This window comes from Argiope bruennichi, chromosome X2 (genome assembly GCF_947563725.1).
Source record: "Argiope bruennichi chromosome X2, qqArgBrue1.1, whole genome shotgun sequence".
Lineage (NCBI taxonomy): Eukaryota > Metazoa > Arthropoda > Arachnida > Araneae > Araneidae > Argiope > Argiope bruennichi.
This window is the reverse complement of record NC_079163.1, coordinates 58,409,839-58,432,364: the sequence shown is the minus strand read 5'-3', so window position 1 is coordinate 58,432,364 and position 22,526 is coordinate 58,409,839. Positions and strand designations below refer to the sequence as shown.

Genomic DNA, 22,526 nt, shown 5'->3' with positions numbered 1-22,526 from the left:
ATTAAAACTCTTATGACTTTAATTGAAATTTTATTTTTCTATTATTCCATAGGAGAATATTTTATAATCGCTTTTAGATTTTTAATTCGTTTTCTCAGATTTTTGAAAAATTCTTTTCTACTTCTTTTAGAAAAGTAGAAAACATTTTATTTTTTCAATTACAAGCGGGCTTTAAAGAATTTTATATTTTCGAATTATTCAGAATAGTCTAGTGAAATTTAAAGAAATAAAATAATTCAGTTATTTAGCTTACCGATAAAGTGAATTTAGGATCTATTTAAAAAAGAATGGGGCTCCAAGAAAGAGTTACTGTATTTTTTTTAATCTTTCTATAAAGGCTATTTGATAAAGAGTTAATTCTATTTTGGTTCCAACACTGAACTGAAAGACAACATCTAAGCTTAGTGCTCCGTTGCTGATCCAAAATAATGCATTTTCCTTATGGAACATTGAAATAAAAATATAAAATGTCATGTTCCCTTCAGTAACTGCGAGGCTCAATTTATAGGATGGAAAGAGAACTTTGCCCTTATATGAGCTTGACAGCCAATCGATCCACCGAGTGGAACGTACCGGACTAGATTTTACCTTCCAAACCGGAGTCTTTCGGGTTCAAATTAAGTGAATGGAACAAATTTAGATTCGAATTAGAGGGTTATTTAGAAACGAAAACTACAGAAAAAAAGGTGTGTCGTTAAAGGCTTATTCATTTGATATTATCTTCGGTATTCCCATTTTTGTTTTTATTTTGTTCATTTAAAACTCGCTTCACGGAAATACGACTCACTTACTTTTTATTTTAATCTGAATTTTACATTTGTAGGAATAAGGGTTTTATCATTCTACTAAAACCTAATTGGCCTCCGAAATTTAACTTCACTGTAGTTGAAGCATTCAGGAATTTGGTCCTCCATTACGGAAAATGGAAGCGCCTAGAGTCAAAATTGTTATTCAATGTATTAAAATAGTTAGTTCTGGTTCGAGCTAGCAATAATGCTTTGACAAATTTTCCCACAGAAGTTTTGCCTTTTCATTTCAGATAGAGTCTAGTTGTCTAATTTCGTTTATACTTAAACGAATATGAATGCGCATAAACAACGTGCGTACTTGAATATTATCGTTGTACAGTTCCGGTAATATTGCAAAAAGAATTAGAAATGATTTATTTAATGAAATTTTGTTATATATGTATTTAATATATCTTGATTATATTTAGCTTTTTTTAACTTAAATAAAAATTAAATACTATAAAATAGCCATTGATGCTATGCACATATTTCAAACGCACTATGAATATTTCGAATAGGGATAATATCATGCACATAAAGGTGTTTTATTATCGTTCAGAATACGGTTTTTATCGTCTTTAGCTTTTGGAAAAAATATCTCGCATATGAAGTCTCGAAAGAAAACAAAACTAGTATGTAGCAGTAACAAAATAATTATTCCTGCTATTTCACTCAAAACTTCGACATGTGTGTTTCTTGACTACAATATATAATATTTTCAAATATAATTTGAATCCTAATTAATTTCCTAATTTTTATCTTAATTTAACCCAAATTAACTTAATTTTAAAATGTTCTCTTATTTCCTGAACCAATTCCACTTTTCTTTTCATTAGTGCTACATGACCTCTGTAAAACTGCTTTAATCAGCACTTTCACACACTCCAAGTGAAGGGATAAAAATCTGTCAAGCTAAGCGAATTCTTTTAAAAAGATACCTATAATTCCCTTTCCTAAGTCTACACGTGTTAAAGAATCCCTATCAGAATCTCATAGCATTAAATCATCAGGAAAAATATTTCGGTCTCTTTTTCGCTCTTGTGTCATGATGTACATTGACGTACCTCGTCGCTTCTTGCTTGCACGTAAATTATGACTTCCGGGAAGGAATAAAGCGAAGTTTAAAAGGTATCTTCAAGTCGACCACGAAACTGCCTAAAAATATGTTTTTACATTATATATATATATATATATATATATATATATATATATATATATATATATATATATATATATATATATAATTTAAATCTTAATTCAGTTCCTAATTTTTATCTTAACTTGGCCCGTGTTAAACTTCATTTTAAAATTTTCTTTTATTTCCTGATCCAATTCCAACTTTTTTTATTTAATTTATTTTGCACGCATTCTATAAAACTGCTAATCTCAGCATTTTAGCAAGTTCTCACTCTCCAAGTGAAGGATAAAAATCCTTAACGTTTACCGCATTCTTTTAAAGATATCTAAATTCCCTTTCCTAAGACTACACGTGTCAAAGAAATCCCTTTTAAAATCTCATAGTGAAACCACTGAAGGAAAAACTTCGGCCTTTTTTTCTCTTCTGCTCTTGTATTGAGATATACGCGAACGTCAATTTTATCATCGCTTCTTTTACATAATATGCCTCCAGTGATGAAATAAATCGAAGTAAAATTTCCAAAGTTTCTTCTCGGCCACCCAACTGCTAAAATATGCTATAACTGCATATATACATAAATATATACTTTAAAAACTTGACTCCTTATGTTAAGGTTTTGAGGTAGACAGATAATTGTTCTGAATATTTTATGCAGTTTGAAATGAAATTTTAAAATAGAAAAATTAGAATAATTTTAGAACGAGATTGAATAGTGAATGAAATTTATTTTACAAAAGTTTGTTTTTTGTACTTTATCTTTTTTCCCGTCAATTTGAAGACTGTTCAAATAGCAAATTTATAAAGAAATGTATATTATCTTCAAATTTGATTCCGAAAACCAGCAATATTATGTGTTTTTTCCCCAAAAAGTGCGCGAAAATTAGTTCACATATAAAAGACATATCAAGTGTTATCAAAAAAAAAAAAAAAAAAAAGTGTGTCATAATGTTTTTTGGCGGAATGAAAATATTCACAAAATGATGTTTCTTTTGCAAAATTTTTATGATAGTGTCAAACTTTTCAGTAAAATTTTAAAAAAAACCTTTTAATTTACTTCAAACAGAAATTTGATGACTTTGAGTGTAAATGAAAGAATTTATTTAACGCCGTTCTTTAAAAATCACTATCAGTCCACAAATATTTCTAAAGAGAAAAATCTCCGCTACTTCTTAAAATCTATTGCAACTTTCACAACTTAAAAATAGGCAAAGATTATTTTACGTTAACATTTTAAAAATATTACCTGAAACGCATTGGATACGTTTCAATGTGTGCTTTTAAATTAATTTTTCTTCACATATTTTTCAAAAATCATTATTATTTATTCTTATTTAACTCGACCTATTACATCTTTGTATAGATGAAATTTTGTAATCGACTTTTCTCTGACTTGCTGTCGAGCGAAACATTTTCTATTTTGTTCTCTTGTGTGTTCTTGATGGCAATAAAATTTTTTAATACTTTCAGAAATTGTAGAATCAATTATTCCAGTAATTTTATTAAAAATCTTTTCTGTATGAGCAACGACACTTAGTATTAAATTTGAACAAAAAATTTGATTACACACTGCCTGCAGTAAAATCTTAAATAAAGGATAAAACGTAGGGAATCCTTCAAATAAAAATGTTCTGCTTATTCAAACATTAATACAAATGAGTTTTTAACATCTTTTTGAGAATCCTGAAAATCAAGGATTAGTGCGCGATCCATTATGATTATTTTTATTAATTAATGCCAAATGCCATCTAATCCATTATGATAATAATAAGTTTCATCCTTAAATTTTGAAATTTTATTTTATGGTAACTATTACAAGAAAGTTAAACAATAGTGTAAAAAGCATGAAAAACTTTTAACAAAATGTATAATCTCAAAAAATTAAATTTTCATTAATTTCTTAACTTAATTTTTCCACTATTTTTTTATTATTTATTATCTGATAATTTAAAGCAAGGATCATGTAATGAACATTTAAAAGCTGTTTTTTATCAATGGGAAGTTTATATTTAAAGATATATGATTATCCAATTATTTATTTTTACTGAATCTATAAACGATACATACATATCTACTCATAATAAAGAAGAATGCGTGCGTGCGTGCGTGCGTGCGTGAGTGAGTGCTAACGTTCTACATGACAGAGTTTTATATCTAGAATTATCAAATTTGGCAAAGACATACATTGGAGGGTGGAAATGAGCAGCAAAATGATGTTTTTATGCCGTAATTTCCGAAAAGACAGCGTAAGAATAAATTTTACACCATTTTCTAATTCTGCATTTTTTTTTCAATAACATCAATTTAATTACCTACAATTTTGAATTACTTAAAAAATATTTTAAAGTTTATTTTACAATAATATATTTCATTGTTTAAATGAAACTCAAATCGTTTTCATTTTTTGATATTTTATATTTTGTTGATGACACAAGTTTGGAAATACAGCTTATTTTGCCATGATTTGCATGTTTTACTTTACAGTATGTTTTTAGTAAAAAATTTTTTTAATATTTACAATTTAAGTTTAAGTTCACAAATAAGCAATTACGAAAATTTTTCAAAGTGTCCCAATTTTTAAACATTCTGTATTTATTCTAAGATTAATGTAAATAAGAAAAAAACATCACCGTTTTTATAGCTTGAAAACAGTTTTCTAATTGCAGTTTACTGGTATTTTTTCTTGTATCAGAGAAATTCTTATTGAATAATTCTCTGAAATGTTCAAAAATTATTAAATACATCTGTAGTATATATAAAACTTTAATCCTAAGAGATTTTTTTTTCTGTCCTTATATTTTTTATAAATATATTTTAGTTCAAAAATAAAGCTTTCTGATTTGTTAAAGTTTAATAATTTCCATTTGAAATTAAATTCCAAATTTTGGGTGAAATAACCGAAAATTAAAGAGAGGCATTGCTTCCTGAATAAAACGGTGTAATACTTCTAAAGTAATACGGGTTACATGTCCAGCAAAATTTAAAGTTTAAATATATTTTTCTAGGAAAGCTATTAAAAGTAATTAAAATAAAACATTAACCGAGATTTTTAGCAACCGATACTGCTGCCAAACCAGCTGGTCGCCAAATAGGCATGTATTTCAACAAATTATTGATATTAATAAATGCTAATCAAATATTCAACTTCATTTCAATTATCAAAGACTTAATCATTGTTTTTTATTCGTGAAATTTTTATAATTTTGTGATTTTATAAATAAAGGAGAACATAAGTTTGTGTGTCTTAGTCAGACATAGTTTACTGCATAAAGCTTGCAATGACAGAATAAATTTACTACTTTTATTTAATTGTTTTCAATGGATAAATATGAATATTATTTCATTAACAATAAAAAAAAAAACTGCAAACGAAAAGTTATCTTCATTTCTAAAGGCCAAATTTGTGCCCAGAGGTTCCATCTAGAAGTAGCTTGACGACATCTAAAAGTAGCTCGTAGTAGGATTATTTTTCAGTTTCATATAACTTTTATTTGCATGATTTTTTTTTGTGAAAAAAATCAGGGTGATATAATTCATGCTCTATATTAAAGGAAATATGTTTAAAAAATTCCTAGTATAAATATACGCATGATGATGGAAATATCCATCATCATACAAATTTACATGTTAAACTCAGGAAAAAAATCTTCAATGTCCCTCTCTTCTAAATTTCTTCGCTCATTATCGTTTTTATTTGTAAAAAAATCTAAGATTTGCTATAAAAAGTATCGCAAAAAATCGCACCTTTCTTCCACCCACAACAAGTAGCGGAATGACAAGTTCAAACCCGCTATAATGATTGTGACATTTGATATTTTTTTTTTGACAGCTACGTTCCTTATAACTTAATAGTCTTGGAAAAAGTTGCCAAGTTACAGTACACCATTTTTGAGTGCAATTTTTTGTTAACTAATTTTAAGATGGAAATTTCCTTCATCATACAAAGAAGGGTTAAGTCATCACATAAGTTTTGGAGTTCCTTCAATTTATGTATAGCTGTTTATGTTTGTCCTCATATACCAATTGGCCATCTACAATGTACAATACATGTACATATAGTCATCAATTAAAAGTTTTGAAGCCAGAAAACATAAAAATGCATGAAATCGTACAAAAACTACGAATAGACGCTCTAAAGCAGTTCCAATATCAGAATTTAAACGGCCACATCTTAAGTAGGATAGCAATCAAGTCAAATATTTGGACACTGACGATGCTGGCTTTTGCATTTGTTTAACATTGTTAGACTGAGAAGATACTTTTCATGCTTTTTCTTATTAGTTTGATTTCATGATTGGAGCATCTATATGTAATAGCAAGTAAAATCTTTACTAAAGTTATAATCTTATTTTTGAGAGATATTTAGGCACTTTTATTTAATCCGCTTTTTTCATGTTTGCATCGAAATTATCGAATGTTTGTATGGAATTTGTGTAGTTTGAAATCAATTTTAAACTCTCTTTTCGATGTGCTAGAATGCTAAAAATTTTCACACATTTGTGTTTTAAATGACAATATATTATTTCATTACATTCTGAGCTTTGCTCTCATTTAATCAGTGAATTTCTGAAAAATTGTTTTCAAGATCTCACAATGAAGGAAATATAAATGAAAGACTATGAATAAGAGAATAATTAAAATAAATTTTCAGTGCCATTAATAAAAAATATTTATAATACATGCTTATATTAAATTTCAAATGATTTAAAAAACTTACCTAAAGTTTCACTGTAGATAATAATCATCAGAAGAAGATACTGCACCAGACATCGCTCACTTAGACGCATCTAAAAATCATTAAAAAATTATAAGTGTCCGAAAATGTTATAAAGTATGTTAAAAGTAAAGTATGATGAAAACTTATATAACAAAAGAATTGTAAGAAATATACCGTAATATGGACAACTTTAAAACAATTTCATTATTCTATTATTAAATAAAATTATTAAAATTACAAACTGAAAATAAAAAATATTAAGGAAAGGTGGAAAGATAATTAAACATTTAGGAATCATTAAATTAATTTCTTGAAACTATCGTTAAAATATTTGATGGAAAAAGATGCGAGCAACTTAAATTAAGAAGATTTATTTGTCTTTAATTCCACAGCATATATAAGATTCCAGAATCAGATTATTCTTCAGATAATACAAAAATTTAATTAATGAAATAGAATAAAGATTAAATTATGCATGTGACAATTAAAAGCAAACTAAAGGGAACACAAGCAAAAATAAAAGGAATCTGATATATACAATGAAACTGATAACAAAGATGAAACTGATTAAAGTTGATGCGAAATTTTAATTAATTATTTTTATTTTTTCTCTCAAAGAATAAATATTTCATTGCAGAATGTTTAGAAAACAAATTAATTAAATGATAAGATATATAGAGGAAGTAAATCTAAAAAAGTTTTAATTAAGTAATGTTTTAGGAAATTTATTGAAATGCGTAGCGTAAAAAGAGTACAATAACCGTTTTCTCCTTTAAAGATCATTGAGGGGTCTTTAAAAGATAGATTTCTGTAAATGTCTTTTCTCATTCCAAAAATTTTACTGTTTTTAGCTGATACGGGTGTCGCCACCCTGGATTGCTCTAGTGGTTCTTTTCTTCTTTTCTTTTTCCTATTTTCATACCAGTTATTTATTTTCTGTGTTTTTTAGCTTTACGACCTTAATTCCACATTAAACATTTATATGACATGTGTGGAATACATTAAGGACACAGTGGAATCATGGCTTGTTTAGTTTAGTTATATTAACGTTCCCTTTAAAAGCAACACTACAGCTATTTCGGGACGGACCTCTTAATTTTTAACAGCGCTCAGATGAGAGGAGGACATCTTATCTGGCACCCCCTCCCCAAACTTCCACACCATACCAGGAGGAGGGCGTTTGGCCCGACGAATTTAACGTGAAACAGACCCGCTTACAAGCTGGTTCTTCGGTGGAATCGGGCCTCGAACCTGAAACCCAGTTCCGAAGTCGAGACCTTACCACCAGGTCTCCGCGGTCTCAGTGAAATCTTGGAAGTCTCCCAAAGTTCCTTTTGGCCTAGTCTCCTCCGCAAATCACGTGTCATGAGTTAACCCGCACATTTAAAAGGTTGATGGTTCATTTCTTTGGGGACAAGAAAGTACTCTTCTTGGGTCAAATCTGTAGTCACTGTAAGACCAGAGGGCAAGGCTGCTTGAAAAACAAGTACTGATTTTAGAGAATTCCAAAGACAATTATTTCCCTTTTTGGAATTCTTGGTGGGTGGGGATTACTAGGATGAACATCATTCACATATAATGGGTTTCTGAAATGTTAGTCCATGATTAGAGAAGTGTCCGTCATCTTTCCTGAACAGGAATACCATGCAAAGGATACATTTTTTTGTTAAAGCTACAGAATGTAATTTTAATTTAGTTCCAGCCATCTTGATACACAGGGCAGTACTAGTTATGATTGACTAAGTCAAATCCGTTAAAAATACAAAAATGATAGTCTCCTTACTGAAAAATCTACTGAGAGATAGTTGAAATATATTTAAGAAAAATTGGCGATCCTGATGTAATCATCCAACTAAATTTAACCCAAATGATTAGTAAGGTGTAATCTCAAAAACAAATTCTCAAAATGACATATTTGAAGAACTGAAAAATCAAAATTCGTCTCCTGTTAGATGGATACTTATTCAGAATAAAGTAAAATTAATCCTAAAAATATCAAACTCTGACATTTAACCTAATATCTATCTGCCCAAAATGAATATTTAAATTATTCTTTCCGGTCATATATACTCAATAAATTATGCTGATTTCAGTGCCAGATAAAAACCTTTCGCAATTCTCAATCCCTGCCCATTTCGGTAAAATCTACAGCTCAAACCCCCATTATATAAAGTAAAAAATATTATCTGGTTCAAATTGTGTCCTCTCTGGAAAGAGAAAATTCAACCAAAGTTAAACAAAAAAAGTATTTGACTGAAGTACGGTAAATAGTATCATATTAACGCATTCAAGTGATTAAAAATTATAAACGAAGAAAACAACAAATAATTAAAAAAACAGAAGCATGAATAAAGTATCACTACTACACAATTAAATGAAACAAATATACTGAAAAAGTTCCAGATTTTTTTTAAAAGAAACCAAAGCAATGGAAAAGGTCAAGTTACAATCTACAAACGTAAATCTAGTAAAAAAAAAGAATCGTGAAAAAGAATTTAAAAAAAAAGAATCGTAGAAAAAAATTTATAAAACAAAATCGTGTTATAATTAGAAAGACATGTTAAAACAGTCAAAGATTAGTGAAAATGACTAAAAGTCTGAATTAGAATACAATCATCCGATGAATTTATATTTACTTCATCGGATATATTTACTAAAAACATAACTCTGATAACTTGGTCATGGATATCTTGTAATGGAACTGCAACAATCAACGGTGAATTGATGAACTTAATGAAATCATAAATAACTACCAATCCGTACGAATGGTTTAGCAGGAGACTTTCCTATGTTCTGACATCGATATAAAAACATTAATTACTATACAATCAGAAAAAAACAATATTTCTAATATATATTCAATTGGAGGAGTTATCTTAATACTTATGAACAGTTTTTCAATTAAACTATAACTTTAAACACCTCGAATCAAACAGTGTTTCTGTCTAAATCCACATTAACGTTTTTGTTATATATATTATTTGTATCATATATTTACAACCAGGTCAAATACCATGTCAAAATGAACAGGATAATACAGGGTGTTTATAAAGTCCCGGACCCATTTTGATGTTTAATAACTCATAAAATAATAAAGATAGATTAAAATTAATAACATAAATGGTTAAATAGACTCAAAAAGTTTCATGACCCTTGTCAATGAACTTCCACGTGTGCCCCCTTCGTCGCACGGAGAATATCAAGTCGATAGTCAATTTCACGCCAGGTAGCGACAAGCATGTCGGCATCCACAGAGCCATTTGCGCACATTATGGCGATTAACAATGCCAGAAACATGAAAGGATGCTTCATCGGAGAACATTATGCTCTTCAGAAAATCAGCAGCATCTTCTATCCTCCTTAGCATATCTGTTGCAAAGGCCATCCTCCTAGGCCTATCGTTTGGTTCCAAAACTTGAACAATTTGAACTTTGTATGCATGCAGTCTTAATTTTTTCTTAATAACCTTGTACACCGTCGAAATTGGCATATCCAATTCTGTTGCCGCTGATCTCACAGATATTCTAGGATTGTGTAAAAATGTCTCTCTGACACGCTCAACATCAAAATCACTTGTGCAAGGACGTCTGGAACGTTTCTTATCTTCGATACTTCCAATTTCTAGAAAATTCTTTTTCCACCGCAAGATGCTGTTTTTGGATGGAGGATCTTTTTGGTAAATTCTTCTGAAATTTCTCTGTGCTTGCACTATCGATTTCATTTCTATGAACCACCATAAAATCTGTGCTTTCTCTTGTGGTGTATGCATTCTCGTTAATATCCACTCGAATAAAACATCACATACAAAAGTACTTCATAGAACAAACACATCAAAAGTAAACATAACATTGCAATAGTTGCCAAAAACAAAAGAGAGAAAAATGCAATTAATAAGCAGACAATATTTAGAAAAGTACAGATATTTAGACTGGAAAATGAAATTATCTGAAAATAACCACACGTGCAGACGATATTTACAAAAGTAAAAATATTCAAACCTGAAAAGGAAAATATATGAGTTATTCCATCAATAAATGCCATAAGTTTGTTTATATCTTTATTATTTTACGAGTTATTAAACATCAAAATGGGTCCGGGACTTTATAAACACCCTGTATCCTAGGTCAACTCATGATTACTTTTATCTTTTTGAAAGATATGTATAGACTCGGCTACCTTTGGGGGAGTAGTGGTATACGAATTCATGTAGTCACCAAATTACAAAACATTTTAGTTTATAATACATGCATTTTAAATGACTACAGCAAAATTTACTTTCCTGTTATAAATTCTATGCAATAGATTTTATAGTATGCTCTCCATCGATTTTAATTGGATGGAATTTTACAGGGATTAAGAAACTATAATCGCCACGTTCTTATTATATTAAAAGATTCTGGCAATTCCTTCTGGGTTCATCGGAGACTATAACTTCCATATTAGACAAAGTTAATTGGAAACTTTTACCTTTTATTCAGAGTTAAAACTACACATGGTTTCACAGATATAACCACTGAAACTTTAACTCATCATGTATTAAAGCTTCGGATAAATCCATACCCAAAACAACGGGGGAATTTCCCCATACAGTTGAAACGGCAATGGAATATGCACAAGAAAATAAAAATTTTAATTATTTCTTCGAACGGTATATCAATATGACTTAAGAATGGTCACATATATTTTACAAATAATCACTACAGAACTAGCTGTGTATGTCTTATAAAAGTAATTTATATATATGACATATTTTGACTGAATGCACGAATTTTAATACTTAGAAGCAAATCTAGTAATCTTACAGTATCGTACTTTGAAAATAAAGTTATTTTATTTTATTGCGATTTGCCATTTCCTTATTTATATTTTTTTCAATATTTTAATAATAAAGAGGGAACGTAAATTTTAAAGTAAATATCCTGCGTTTACATAGAATGTCAAGTCTAGCTTTTGTGCCAAAAAAAGTCCAATCAATCAATCTTTTTTAAAGACGATGGCTTTTTCATTCTTAATAAATAACCACCTTATTGATGGAGAAATTGATAAATAGAAGAAAATAGAAATTGTGACCTCAAAAATTCCAAAGGTCAAATGTATTTAAAAAGTTTTAAAGCCAAACACAACTAAATGGAATTTAAATCAATAAGATTTATTTTAAGAAAAATGAGGGATTTTTGTCATTTTTAATTCCAAATTTTGCTAGTTTGAATTTTGGAGCTATTAATTGGGTACTAAAATTACTGAATAAAATTTCAGCATATGATGCTTAAAAGAGCATCTCAAATATAGGAATATCCAACGAAATGGCCGAAAAGAACGTAGAAGCAGGAAAATTATTTAGAGGTGTATTCCCCTCAAATTTGACAAGCTCAAACCCGCTATAATAATTGTGACATCTGATTTTCTTTTACAGCTACGTTCCTTATTACGCAATATTCGTTACAAAAGTTGCCAGGAACAACCAATTTACAGTATACCTGTTTTAAGTACAATTTTTTGTTCAGTAAATGTTATGATGGAAATTTACATCATAATGCAAAGAAGGATTAAAATTCTGTATAATTATTCTAGAATGCTCTTTAATTGAATAAATACTGAATTCTCCAAATTTTAAGCAAGTTTTCTATTCACTTACGTTACGAGTTTCTTCAAGCTTATATATCTACTTTACTGTCACCTTATATGTTTAGTGGAGGTGTCATAAAGGATCCCGGATCCTTTATCCTTTCCAGAATCTGGGCTGGGTTTCCCAGAGAAAACAAAGACGACAAAAAATAATGGGTGAAGTAAAGTCAGTCGTGTTGCCGCCTACATACCAACAAGTAAACAGTTCATCAGTCTTCTGAGAAGAGGCTAAAGAAAACCTTGTCGAATGGCTATAGAATAACTATGTTCAAGTGGGACAACTGAATATGCCTATTAATGCTTATTTTTTCCTCAACAGTACCGTAAAGCAAAGGTATGTAAACCACGAAATGCCTCAAAATGCGTAACAAGCATTTTAAACGTGACTAAGGTGACTATACGGAAAACGTCAAACGAATACGAATAAGGCCGAGGAATAATTAAAAGTGCAGAGCTCAACATTCGAAGAACAACACGCTGTCATGCATTTAATTGCTTAGGATTATGCTAGAAAGTTATCACAAGTTGCTCGAGGATGAAAAAATATCGTATATCATAATAGGTATTTTCGAGGGCATTTATCAAGCACTCTTATAGAAAAAAAAATTTACATTTGGTTTCATCAAATGGAGTTACTACAACGAAGGCATGAAGCGAAAGAGTGTTAGACGGTGAAAGTGTGAGTAACTGACAAGTATCGTAATGCGAAAATTGAATATCTAAAAAGCTTTGGAACAAGCTACTAACTTAATCCAAAGACAATAATACCGAATATCGCATTCGTCGTGTCCAGAATCCTTATATATACACTATATCATGTCCTCGGGGCCCAGAATCCTTATAATTCTTTGTAAACGTGTTTTTTATTAATATTTTTGCGCATTATATAAAAATAAAAGAAAAATTTTCTTATTTACAACTTACAAATAAATTCAACAATAAAATAATCACAATTTTGATTCACAAAAATAGGATAAAAGTCTTATAGGTAATGAAAATGGTTCAACTATGTGGAGAACATGAAGAAAAAATAGAGATAGCGGGCGAAAGGTAGCCAAGCGTCGTAATGATGGCAGTTATGGTAGAAAGGTTAGACTTGTTATCCCTTTCACTTAGAATTGTTCAAGAGGAGGCCAAATGAATGACAAACAGTACCGATATAATTCACACTGCATAAATAAAAACTTACATACTGTCAAATTTTGGAAAAAAAGGCTCAAGATGAAACTGAAAGTATTTTGGCACCTGTTTCAGTAAGATCAAAGAAACCTTAAAGAAGACAACGCACGACGCTGTAGCATCAAAATCAAGAGACCCTGTTAACAGCATACCGACGCAGTCTAGGAATACAGATGCTTGGAGAGCAAATGTCAATGAACCACTTTGTTTTCACTGTAGACATCTTAGACATGTCATTCGCTACTGCAGACAGAGAAAAGCTGTTTTTGACATTTATCGAAGCCTTCTGCAGAATGTAAATCAAAAATTATTCGAAGATTTTCGACGCTAAAAAATACATTCGCTAAACTACTCCTAGATCAACTCGAGGCTGAACTTCTACAAGCTGTTACAAGTCATCGTGGTCCTCTCGCTGATCCACTCAACCAGAAGAGTCGTAGAAACCAGACACATTGGTAGTATAAAGAATCATTTACTTTTATTCAATAAAAATAATTATTCTCATTCTTAAAAATGTAATTTCCTTTTTCATTTTTTCTATAGCTTTTGGTTTAAAGGAATTTATATATATATGATTCTAAACGAAGACATACTCTCAGAAATGAAATGGTTTGTTAAATGCCTTATTTCAATATGCAATAATTTTAGTTTTGCTATACTAATGACCCGTTTTAAAGCAACGCTAGGGTTATTTTGGGACGGACCTCGTAATTTTGAACCGTGGTAGACGACGAGGACGACACCTGAGCTGTCCTCACCCTCTCGAAACTTCCACACTACAACAGCGGGAGGACGTTTGGCCCCTAAGAATTTAACATGCACCAGATCCGCTTACACGGTGGTTCTTCGGTGGAATCGTGTTTCAATGAGTTGAAACCTGAAGTTCAAACCTGAAATTCTCCGGTTTTCTAGCCGAGACTTTACCATCAGACCACCTCGGCCCTAATATGCAAAAGGGAAAATACTGTTTCGGAAGAAGAAATATATCAAGAATGCAGTAAAATGTTTTAATCAGAAAAATTGAAGGTCAAATATTTGTTACAAACAACCAATAAAGGTAGTTGCTTAATCAGTTTAACAATTTAATCGTTCAGAATCAAAAAAAGAAAAAAAATCCGTCATGTAGTATACATTCTATCTTAAATGAATTAATCTCAGAAGTAAAGTACTTGGAACTAAATGTTCTTGCTAACTTTTTAAATCGATCTAATCAAATGAAATGATGCGCTAAGTTTTGGCAACTCCATGAAAACCAAAAATAAATAATTAAGAGAAGAATCCGCCATCCCACCATACATTACAAAGCGAGACAAATTCCTTTAGCTCATCCTCTAATGCAAGAATAAAAGATTTTTAAAAAGAAACGTTTGACGAAACACTAACAAGTATCAAACTTTTAAACGTTTTTATTTTATTATATTTTATTGGGCTCCGGAATTTTTTCTCTCAACTCATTGGGGATTCTAAGTTAGTGATGATCCGTTCGTTCATTAAGAGAAAGAGAAAAGAAGAAACAGAAGGTCTTGTTTAATTGCATGTAAAGTAATTAATACGAGCATAAGGAGATTTATCCCAAGAAAAAAGGTTTTAAAGTACACATCCTTAGGAAGTAAATAATCCTTCATCAATATTTCCTTTTTTTAAAAAAATGAAATTAATCTTGTAGTTTTAATCACTGTAGCTGAGCTTGTTGAGATTTGAACTGTTGTCTTAAATTATTCTTAAAAGTTGAAATACCCAGCAACTAATAATCGACCCATAAAACAAAAATCCATCCATACTAATTCATATCTCTAAATTTACATTTAATTTTTCTTATGTCAGTTATCATCTTCTTACAAAGTTTCAGTAATTAAGTGAAATACTATTAAGAATAAAAATGCCAATTAATATAAAAATTCAAGCAAATACTTGATGAATGAATGATGAAGGCACCGATTTCTGAATATTCCTCAAACATTTTATTATTTATTATAAAACGTTTTATTTCGTGAAACAAGGACTCACCTCAAACAACAATTATACCTCGCTTAATTAATTATTTACAGGCAGCACTGTTTTTGAAAACAATTCGCATTGTTGTATGACATGAAACATCCGATTACTCACTTTCTTGCAGAAAAGACACATACTCGAAATATTTAATCATCTTTCATTGATTAATTCATTATTTGTATATTACATTGAGGTAATTCAATATCCTATATCAATTCTTTCCACTTGGAATTTCGAAAATAAATCATAAGTTTCTAGTTATGATGATGTAGTTACCAAAAATATAACACTTTCAACCCAATTTTATTACCTATGCAATTCAGATTCTCCATTTACGTTTGAAACGCATTTCTCTTCTGTCACCATCTTATAAGACACTAGCTGCAGTACTCGCAGCTGCGACGGCCATTTGTTTATTATATATGCAAGCAAAAACAAAATATAAACAATTTTACGTCGATTTTAGATTTCTTCACAATTTTCGAATTCTTACATACAAGTTCGTTTTAGAACCCTCAACCCTAATTAGAATAATAACAAATTAATGTAAAAGACATCCTTTCTCACCATCAGGCATCTATATATAAGCTTAATATTTCAACGTAAAAAAGGGCCGGCGTCCTGGCATAGGGGTAGCGCGTCTTCCCCGTGTTCTAGGCGTCCTGGGTTCGAGTCCCGGTATGGGCATGGTTGTTCTTCCTCCGTTCTATCTGTGAGATGTGTGAATGTGCCCCCCTGTAAAAAGGGGTTGTGCAAGCGAATGAGATGTGTGAGTAGCTAAGACGTACTCTTGGCCCTAGTTGGCGCTACTAAAAACAAGAGACGCTCCCTTGGCTTAAAATCGCTGACTTCGTCAGCGAGCTTGTGCATGGCAAGTGCCATTATAAGCAACAACAACAACGTAAAAAAGGAAATGCTCTAAATTGCGTTGAAATTAATTTTGGAAAAATTATTAAAATTAAGGAAATAGTGATACAGGAATGAAACTTACGTTACTGAAAAGCTAATATTTACATTTTAAGGCGAGGTAAAATTACTTTTGTACAATAATTCATTCCAAAGTTATGGCGTAGAAATTAAAATCGTTCCACTATCGCTTTTAGGAAGACGTGGCACTCTTCTAATCTTTCTTCTTTCTAATCGCGCTGTTAATCTTTCTAGATAGAAAGGAATACGGGTGTCGAATTTCGTTCAGTTCCACCAAGGGGTGTGGAAAACTGCATATAGTTCAAACAAAAGAAAACAAATAAACGGACATGCAGTTATATTATATTATATATATATGCATGAATTGATGCTCATAACTGAAACGATTTCAACTGCGGGGAAACTCTATTATTTCATGCGTCACTGAAAAGGAGGGAATACTTCAAATTAAAATGGCGATTAAAGAGACATTTATTACTCGTCGGATCTCTTACAGCGAATAAACTCCTTAAAGCTTGCTCAAATGAGCGACGAGCGTAACTGTCGTCGCTAACTGCTTACAAATCGTGTTAGAACATTTTTTTCTATACTGTTTCTTAATGGGTTCTTTCCATGATGAAGATTAATGCATTTTTAAAGAAGATTTATGATGTAGTTGCATAAATGCATTCGACGTGACTTTAAAAACTGTAGGATCTATCACGATGAATGGTTAACTAGGTCTCACGCAATTACCTTTTTTTACTAGCATTCACTAATTTATTATTAAATATCTACGCTAATGAATTTATTTATTCATTCATCCATCAAGGTGCAGGCCATTTAGTTTTATTCACAATTAAAGGAATTGCATATATTTCATTTCACTTTCCTTTATCTAGTGAGTGAAAAGTAGAAAAATGCATTATATTACAAAGTTGTGTTAAAAAAAAAAGAGTAGAATTTTATTTTACACATTTATATTTATGAAACCATTCATTTTTATGATTGCACGTACACATAAACTTCGAGCGTGTAAAATAGTACCCAAAAAATAATATCTTGATCCTTCAAAATTTCAGGATTATCGATAAAGGAACCAGAGATATGTATGTTTAATAAAAGATGTCCAGGATTTACTTTCAAATGAAAATATAAATATTTGGAGTATAGATACAAATAATTTAAGAAACTTATGCTTATGCAAATAATATGCGTCTCTAATCTTTAGTTTTATTCAAGAATTTTTTTAAAAAAAAATATCCTTCTTGAGGAACATTTTGAATTTTTATACTATTGGTTGGATAGACAATCTCTAAATGTCTTCTAAATGAAGGTGGTAAAAATACGCCTTTCTTGGAGAAATGACATTCGTAATGTTATTTCAATCAAAATGTTTCCATCAAATGAGCACTTTCGGTGTGATGCAAATCCATTCATCATATGCGACACTCATTATCAGCACTAGATCTTTTCTAATCTATGGAAGTCGACATACAATTTAACAAGATAATGAATATGGGCATTTCTGATTTTATGAATGGATTTCTATGATAATAGTTGGGTTTTGAGTGAATGGAGTTCCAGTATAACATTCATCGAATCAGATGTTTCCCGATATGTAGACGAAGTGGTCGGCTGTACACAAAGTAGATGGGCTTGCATAATTCACCCCTATATCATTGACTCCGGCACATTTTGATTTATGCTGTAGACTATAAGCAGTACTGTTTATCTGAAATACCTATAACATGAAATAAGGTTTTATCGATTTTTTCAACACTTTTGTCATGGCATCGACTAAAATGAGTCTAATTGAGCGCACAGTAGTGTATCCATGCAATACAAAGTTGAATGCACTTTGTATTGCATGGATGCATGGTTTTAGAACAAGTTTCATAAACTCCTTCCAGATGCACCATTTCTACTAGGTTATGCAGAGTGAGTTTGATCAATTCTGACAAATGAAAGATGGTTATAGAAGCGCCCACGGGGATCGTAAAACACTATAGCAACCTTGTACCATCTCCAACCGTTTTTTGAACAAGTTGATTTTGTTCAAAATTACTTGAGATCATTCCTGCACCCAAACGATGAAAAATCATTCTTCCACAAGATGGGGTCCTTACATATTCTTCAACGACAGTTCAGGACTACCTAAATGAACATTGGTCTTAGGGGACCCATTCTTTAGTCACCTAGATTGCCATATTTAACTACAACGGGCTTCTCTATTTAAACATTTTTTAAGCAAGGAGTAGAAATTACCAGTTTAGAAGACATAAGAAGTCAACTCAATAAGGCGATATTGTAACTTATGGGTGAACTATAATTTAAAAAAGATGATAAGTCCATTCGGAAAGAAACGAGAGCTTCTATTAAGTGTGGGTACAACAAATTTCAGCAACAGCTTTAAATTCATTTGACAAATTGTAGCTTGTACTGGTTTTCAGAATTCAGAATTAAATTTTTGGCGACATATTGATTTTAAATTTCTCCAATGTTTCAGCAATTATTACTCGGCTGTAAATGCATGTATTTTTATGAAAGTGGTATCATCTTAAAGAACTTTAATTACTATTTCTGAATGTGGGCTTACTTTGGCTGAGGATGTGCCCCAGAATATTTTAATTTGGAATGTTTATAATTTTGAGCAAAATCAGTTCATTTGCCATAACTTGCAAACGGTTGGAGATGGGACAGGGCTGCTATAATGTTTTACGATCTCCATGGGCTCTTCTATAACCCTCTTTCGTTCCTCAGAATTGGTCAAACAGACCCTGTATACTTTTATGTCAAAACATAACAGCAATATTTACATAACCAATGTTTCCCTTTTTAACTGACAACTGACATAAAAACCACCTAGATCGCTTTTCTATAGGTATATTGATAAGTAGTAAAAGTCGGGAGTATTTTATATTTCTGTGGATTCTTTTGAAACAATGTTGAAATTATATCAAATGATAAACATTTGTTTTATTTTAAAATTTGAATTAATATTTATTAGAAGCAAATAATATTAAATTATGTATATGTTATTTACGTGGGAAAATCTGAGAAACATAACAAAAAGTGACAACGTCCAGGTTGATACATGAGTTAGAAAAATTTAGACTAAGGCTAGTCAATATCGCCTTCTATTCCTCAGGACACCGAAATGATTAGAGCGCAAATGAGAACAGAATATCAATAAAAACTACTTTGTAAACGAATTTTCCAAGAGAAATGAAGAACAATTATAAACTAAAAAATGAAAAAGTTGAAAGAAAATACACCCACGAAAGCAACCATATGATACTGCATGACCATCCACCACGAAGCTCATGAAGGAAGGCTACCATTGATTTTAGTAATTGTCACATTGACACTTACCTTAGTGTTAGATGAGATCCATACGCTCAAGGTCACTTCCTCTAGAACAGTGACTTCTCTTAATTCCAATCCCAAGAAAGTAACTTGGTGAAAGAAATTCCTAGCAAACTAACAATTTAGATGGCTAGCTACCGAATTCATACACCAGGTATAAAAGGCACTATCTATCTAGCCAGTCGCCACGTATGGTGAGCGGATACGGATTTTAGTTGCTCATAAGAAGCAAGAAACAAACGCAATGGCAACTGTTTCCGAAGGAAAGCTCCCTATCTCACCGGGGAGTGATGAAAATGAAAAGTACAAGAGAAGTGACGTAGAGAAACGTGACTTGAGGGGAGAATAATTCTCAAGATACTAGGGATTTGGGCACCCATACTCACCTAAAGAATGTTAAACACTAAGAGAAGAACACCGGAGATAAGAATGATTTCAATGGTCTCCTCTGTTAGATGTTCTCATTTTCGAACGCTTTAAATTGCTCAGACGGATTCTGTCTAATCAGATGGATTCTATTGTTATTTGTAATTGGGAATTAATGGATATTAAATTTTTAATTGGATGGAAGCATTTCTGAATTGCAATGATTTTTCGTTCGTTAGAAGGAAATATAAATTTTCAAATTATTCACACCTTTTATTAAACTTTGATTAGAGTTATTTCATTAGAGTTATTTGAGTTAAGTTTGATTAGAGTTATTTGAGTTAAGTTTGATTAGAGTTATTTGAGTTAAGTCTGATTAAAGTTATTTGAGTTAAGTTGGATTAGAGTTATTTGAATGAACATACGTTTCGATATAACTACCTACAGAAAAACTGAATTATTTTTCTTTCTGTGATATCCCATGACATTCAAATTTTAAGAAGCATGACGAAGATAATTACGCATCAGTTACTTCACAGGTATCCTATTGGTTGAAAAAACATGTGCCATTCTTCAAGAAATAGAAGCTTTGCATCATGCGTTTTAAGCAGAAAAAGCAGTGTGAATAGAAAAATTCAGTAGTTCTCAATGAAAGGAATGGTTTCATTTCGACTCTAGATAAGATAAAAAAACTTTGATTTTGTTAATGTGCACCATTATTCCTGAATTATTTCGAAAATCTGCAGCTTTTATTTAATTCCACGGAATCAAAGTAAAAGCAAATTGGTAGGTCTAGTTATTTCACGAGAAATCTCTATTTAGGGTTATTACAGAAAATATCTTTTACATGCGAAAGCAGAATTGATGCAGACAGAATATACCAAAATTCATGAATATTTTTAAAAGCCAAAACTTTATAAGTGAATGGAAATAGAATAATATCGTTTGCATAGAAAAGACAGAAAAGAAATGGGGTTTGTATTGTCATAAGACTATAATTTATTGATTGTAAAGTTCATAATTCAAACTACAAAATCTCTGCCTTCTTAAATCGGTACATTGTAAAATGAGACAGTGAATGAGGTATCGCGCATGTGTCTCCCTCTATTCAGAAACTCAGTTAGTTGATGATGACCAACATTTTTCGTAGCATTAAACATCATTTCTAGTGCGATTGCAAAAATCAGCAATCGGAATAATTCTTAAGTGTAAAACTGCTATTACTTATGTGATAGCTAAGCTTCTGGAGAAAGGACAACAGGTCTTCAGTCATTATATCATCTTATAAAGTACAGAGTCATTTGAAGTTTAAATTGTAAACTATCCAATTAATAAACTCATGATGAAAAAAACTGTCATCATTTATACTCTGATTGTTCTGATGGCGTCATTAGTTTAGAAATGATTTATTTATAAATGCACTGTAAATTTTTCTCACACCCTTTATATTCCTTGTAAAATACTACAATTTAATTTCAAATGGAAATCATTACGAAAGTGAAAATCTTGAATTTTATTGAAAGCCCGTTTTTTCCATAAAAGACAAGTTTAGTGCCATTACTTTTGTAATAATGAAGAATTATTTTCTTTATTCTTTCCTATAATTGAGTAAGTAGAACTTGAGGCACGCAAAAACACCATTTGACTCTAATGAAAAGCACTTGGAACTCTAACAATATAACTTTTTCCTCACGGAGCTTTAAATTTCTCTTCTGGGGTCATAAAAGAAACAGACATTCTATAAACTAAGTTTCAATCAAGTTATTTTCAATACATTATGTTATATACGTTATACATTATGTTATGTTACTATGTCAATAAAAAGTTTTCGCACTTTCTACTTCAGTGCATGATTTTTGACACTATAGAAAAATCTTATAGCAGCATGATCATTGTTTTTCAGGCAATGAAAATGTTAATTAAGTGTTCCAACTTGTAAGCCTATATCATTGATTATTCAAAAGGGATATGCCAGAAAGTGAAATCAAATATATATATGATGATCAAAACATGGATGCTTTGTTTTCTAATGTTAACTTTAAAGTAAATCTTGCACGCTTTTTTTAAAAAAGATTGTTGAAAAAATCATTCTTTGATCGAATTTTTAATTTTTTCCATGTTTTTCTTCTTATGAATACAGTCATTTCACAATGATTATTAATTGATTAATTATTAATAACTGATTATTAAGTCACAATAATTATTAATTCAATGATTATTAAGTCTATAATTATTAAAACTAAGGCTAATTTGTCGCTGTTTAAGCGGAATAATATAATAGAAGGAATGACCTGCAGTACAAAAATTATTATTTGTGCTAGATACTTTTTTAGAAGTGAGAGACAAATAAAAATTTTCTGCCAAACTCAAATCAAAGAAGAAAAAAAAAATTAACATTTATTTAAAAGTTTTACTTCTTTATCGTTATGATTTTTAGCTCATTATT

General features: G+C 30.6%; 1 protein-coding gene across 1 annotated transcript in view; it reads right to left on the bottom strand.

Moving 5' to 3' along the window:
* LOC129960836 (cubilin-like) overlaps window positions 1-22,526 on the bottom strand; it is a 131,616-nt gene that overhangs the window by 80,920 nt on the left and 28,170 nt on the right. The window contains exon 2 of the mRNA XM_056074505.1: window positions 6,641-6,710. Within this exon, the coding sequence (XP_055930480.1) occupies window positions 6,641-6,710 (70 nt within the window). The remainder of the gene's footprint in view (window positions 1-6,640; window positions 6,711-22,526) is intronic.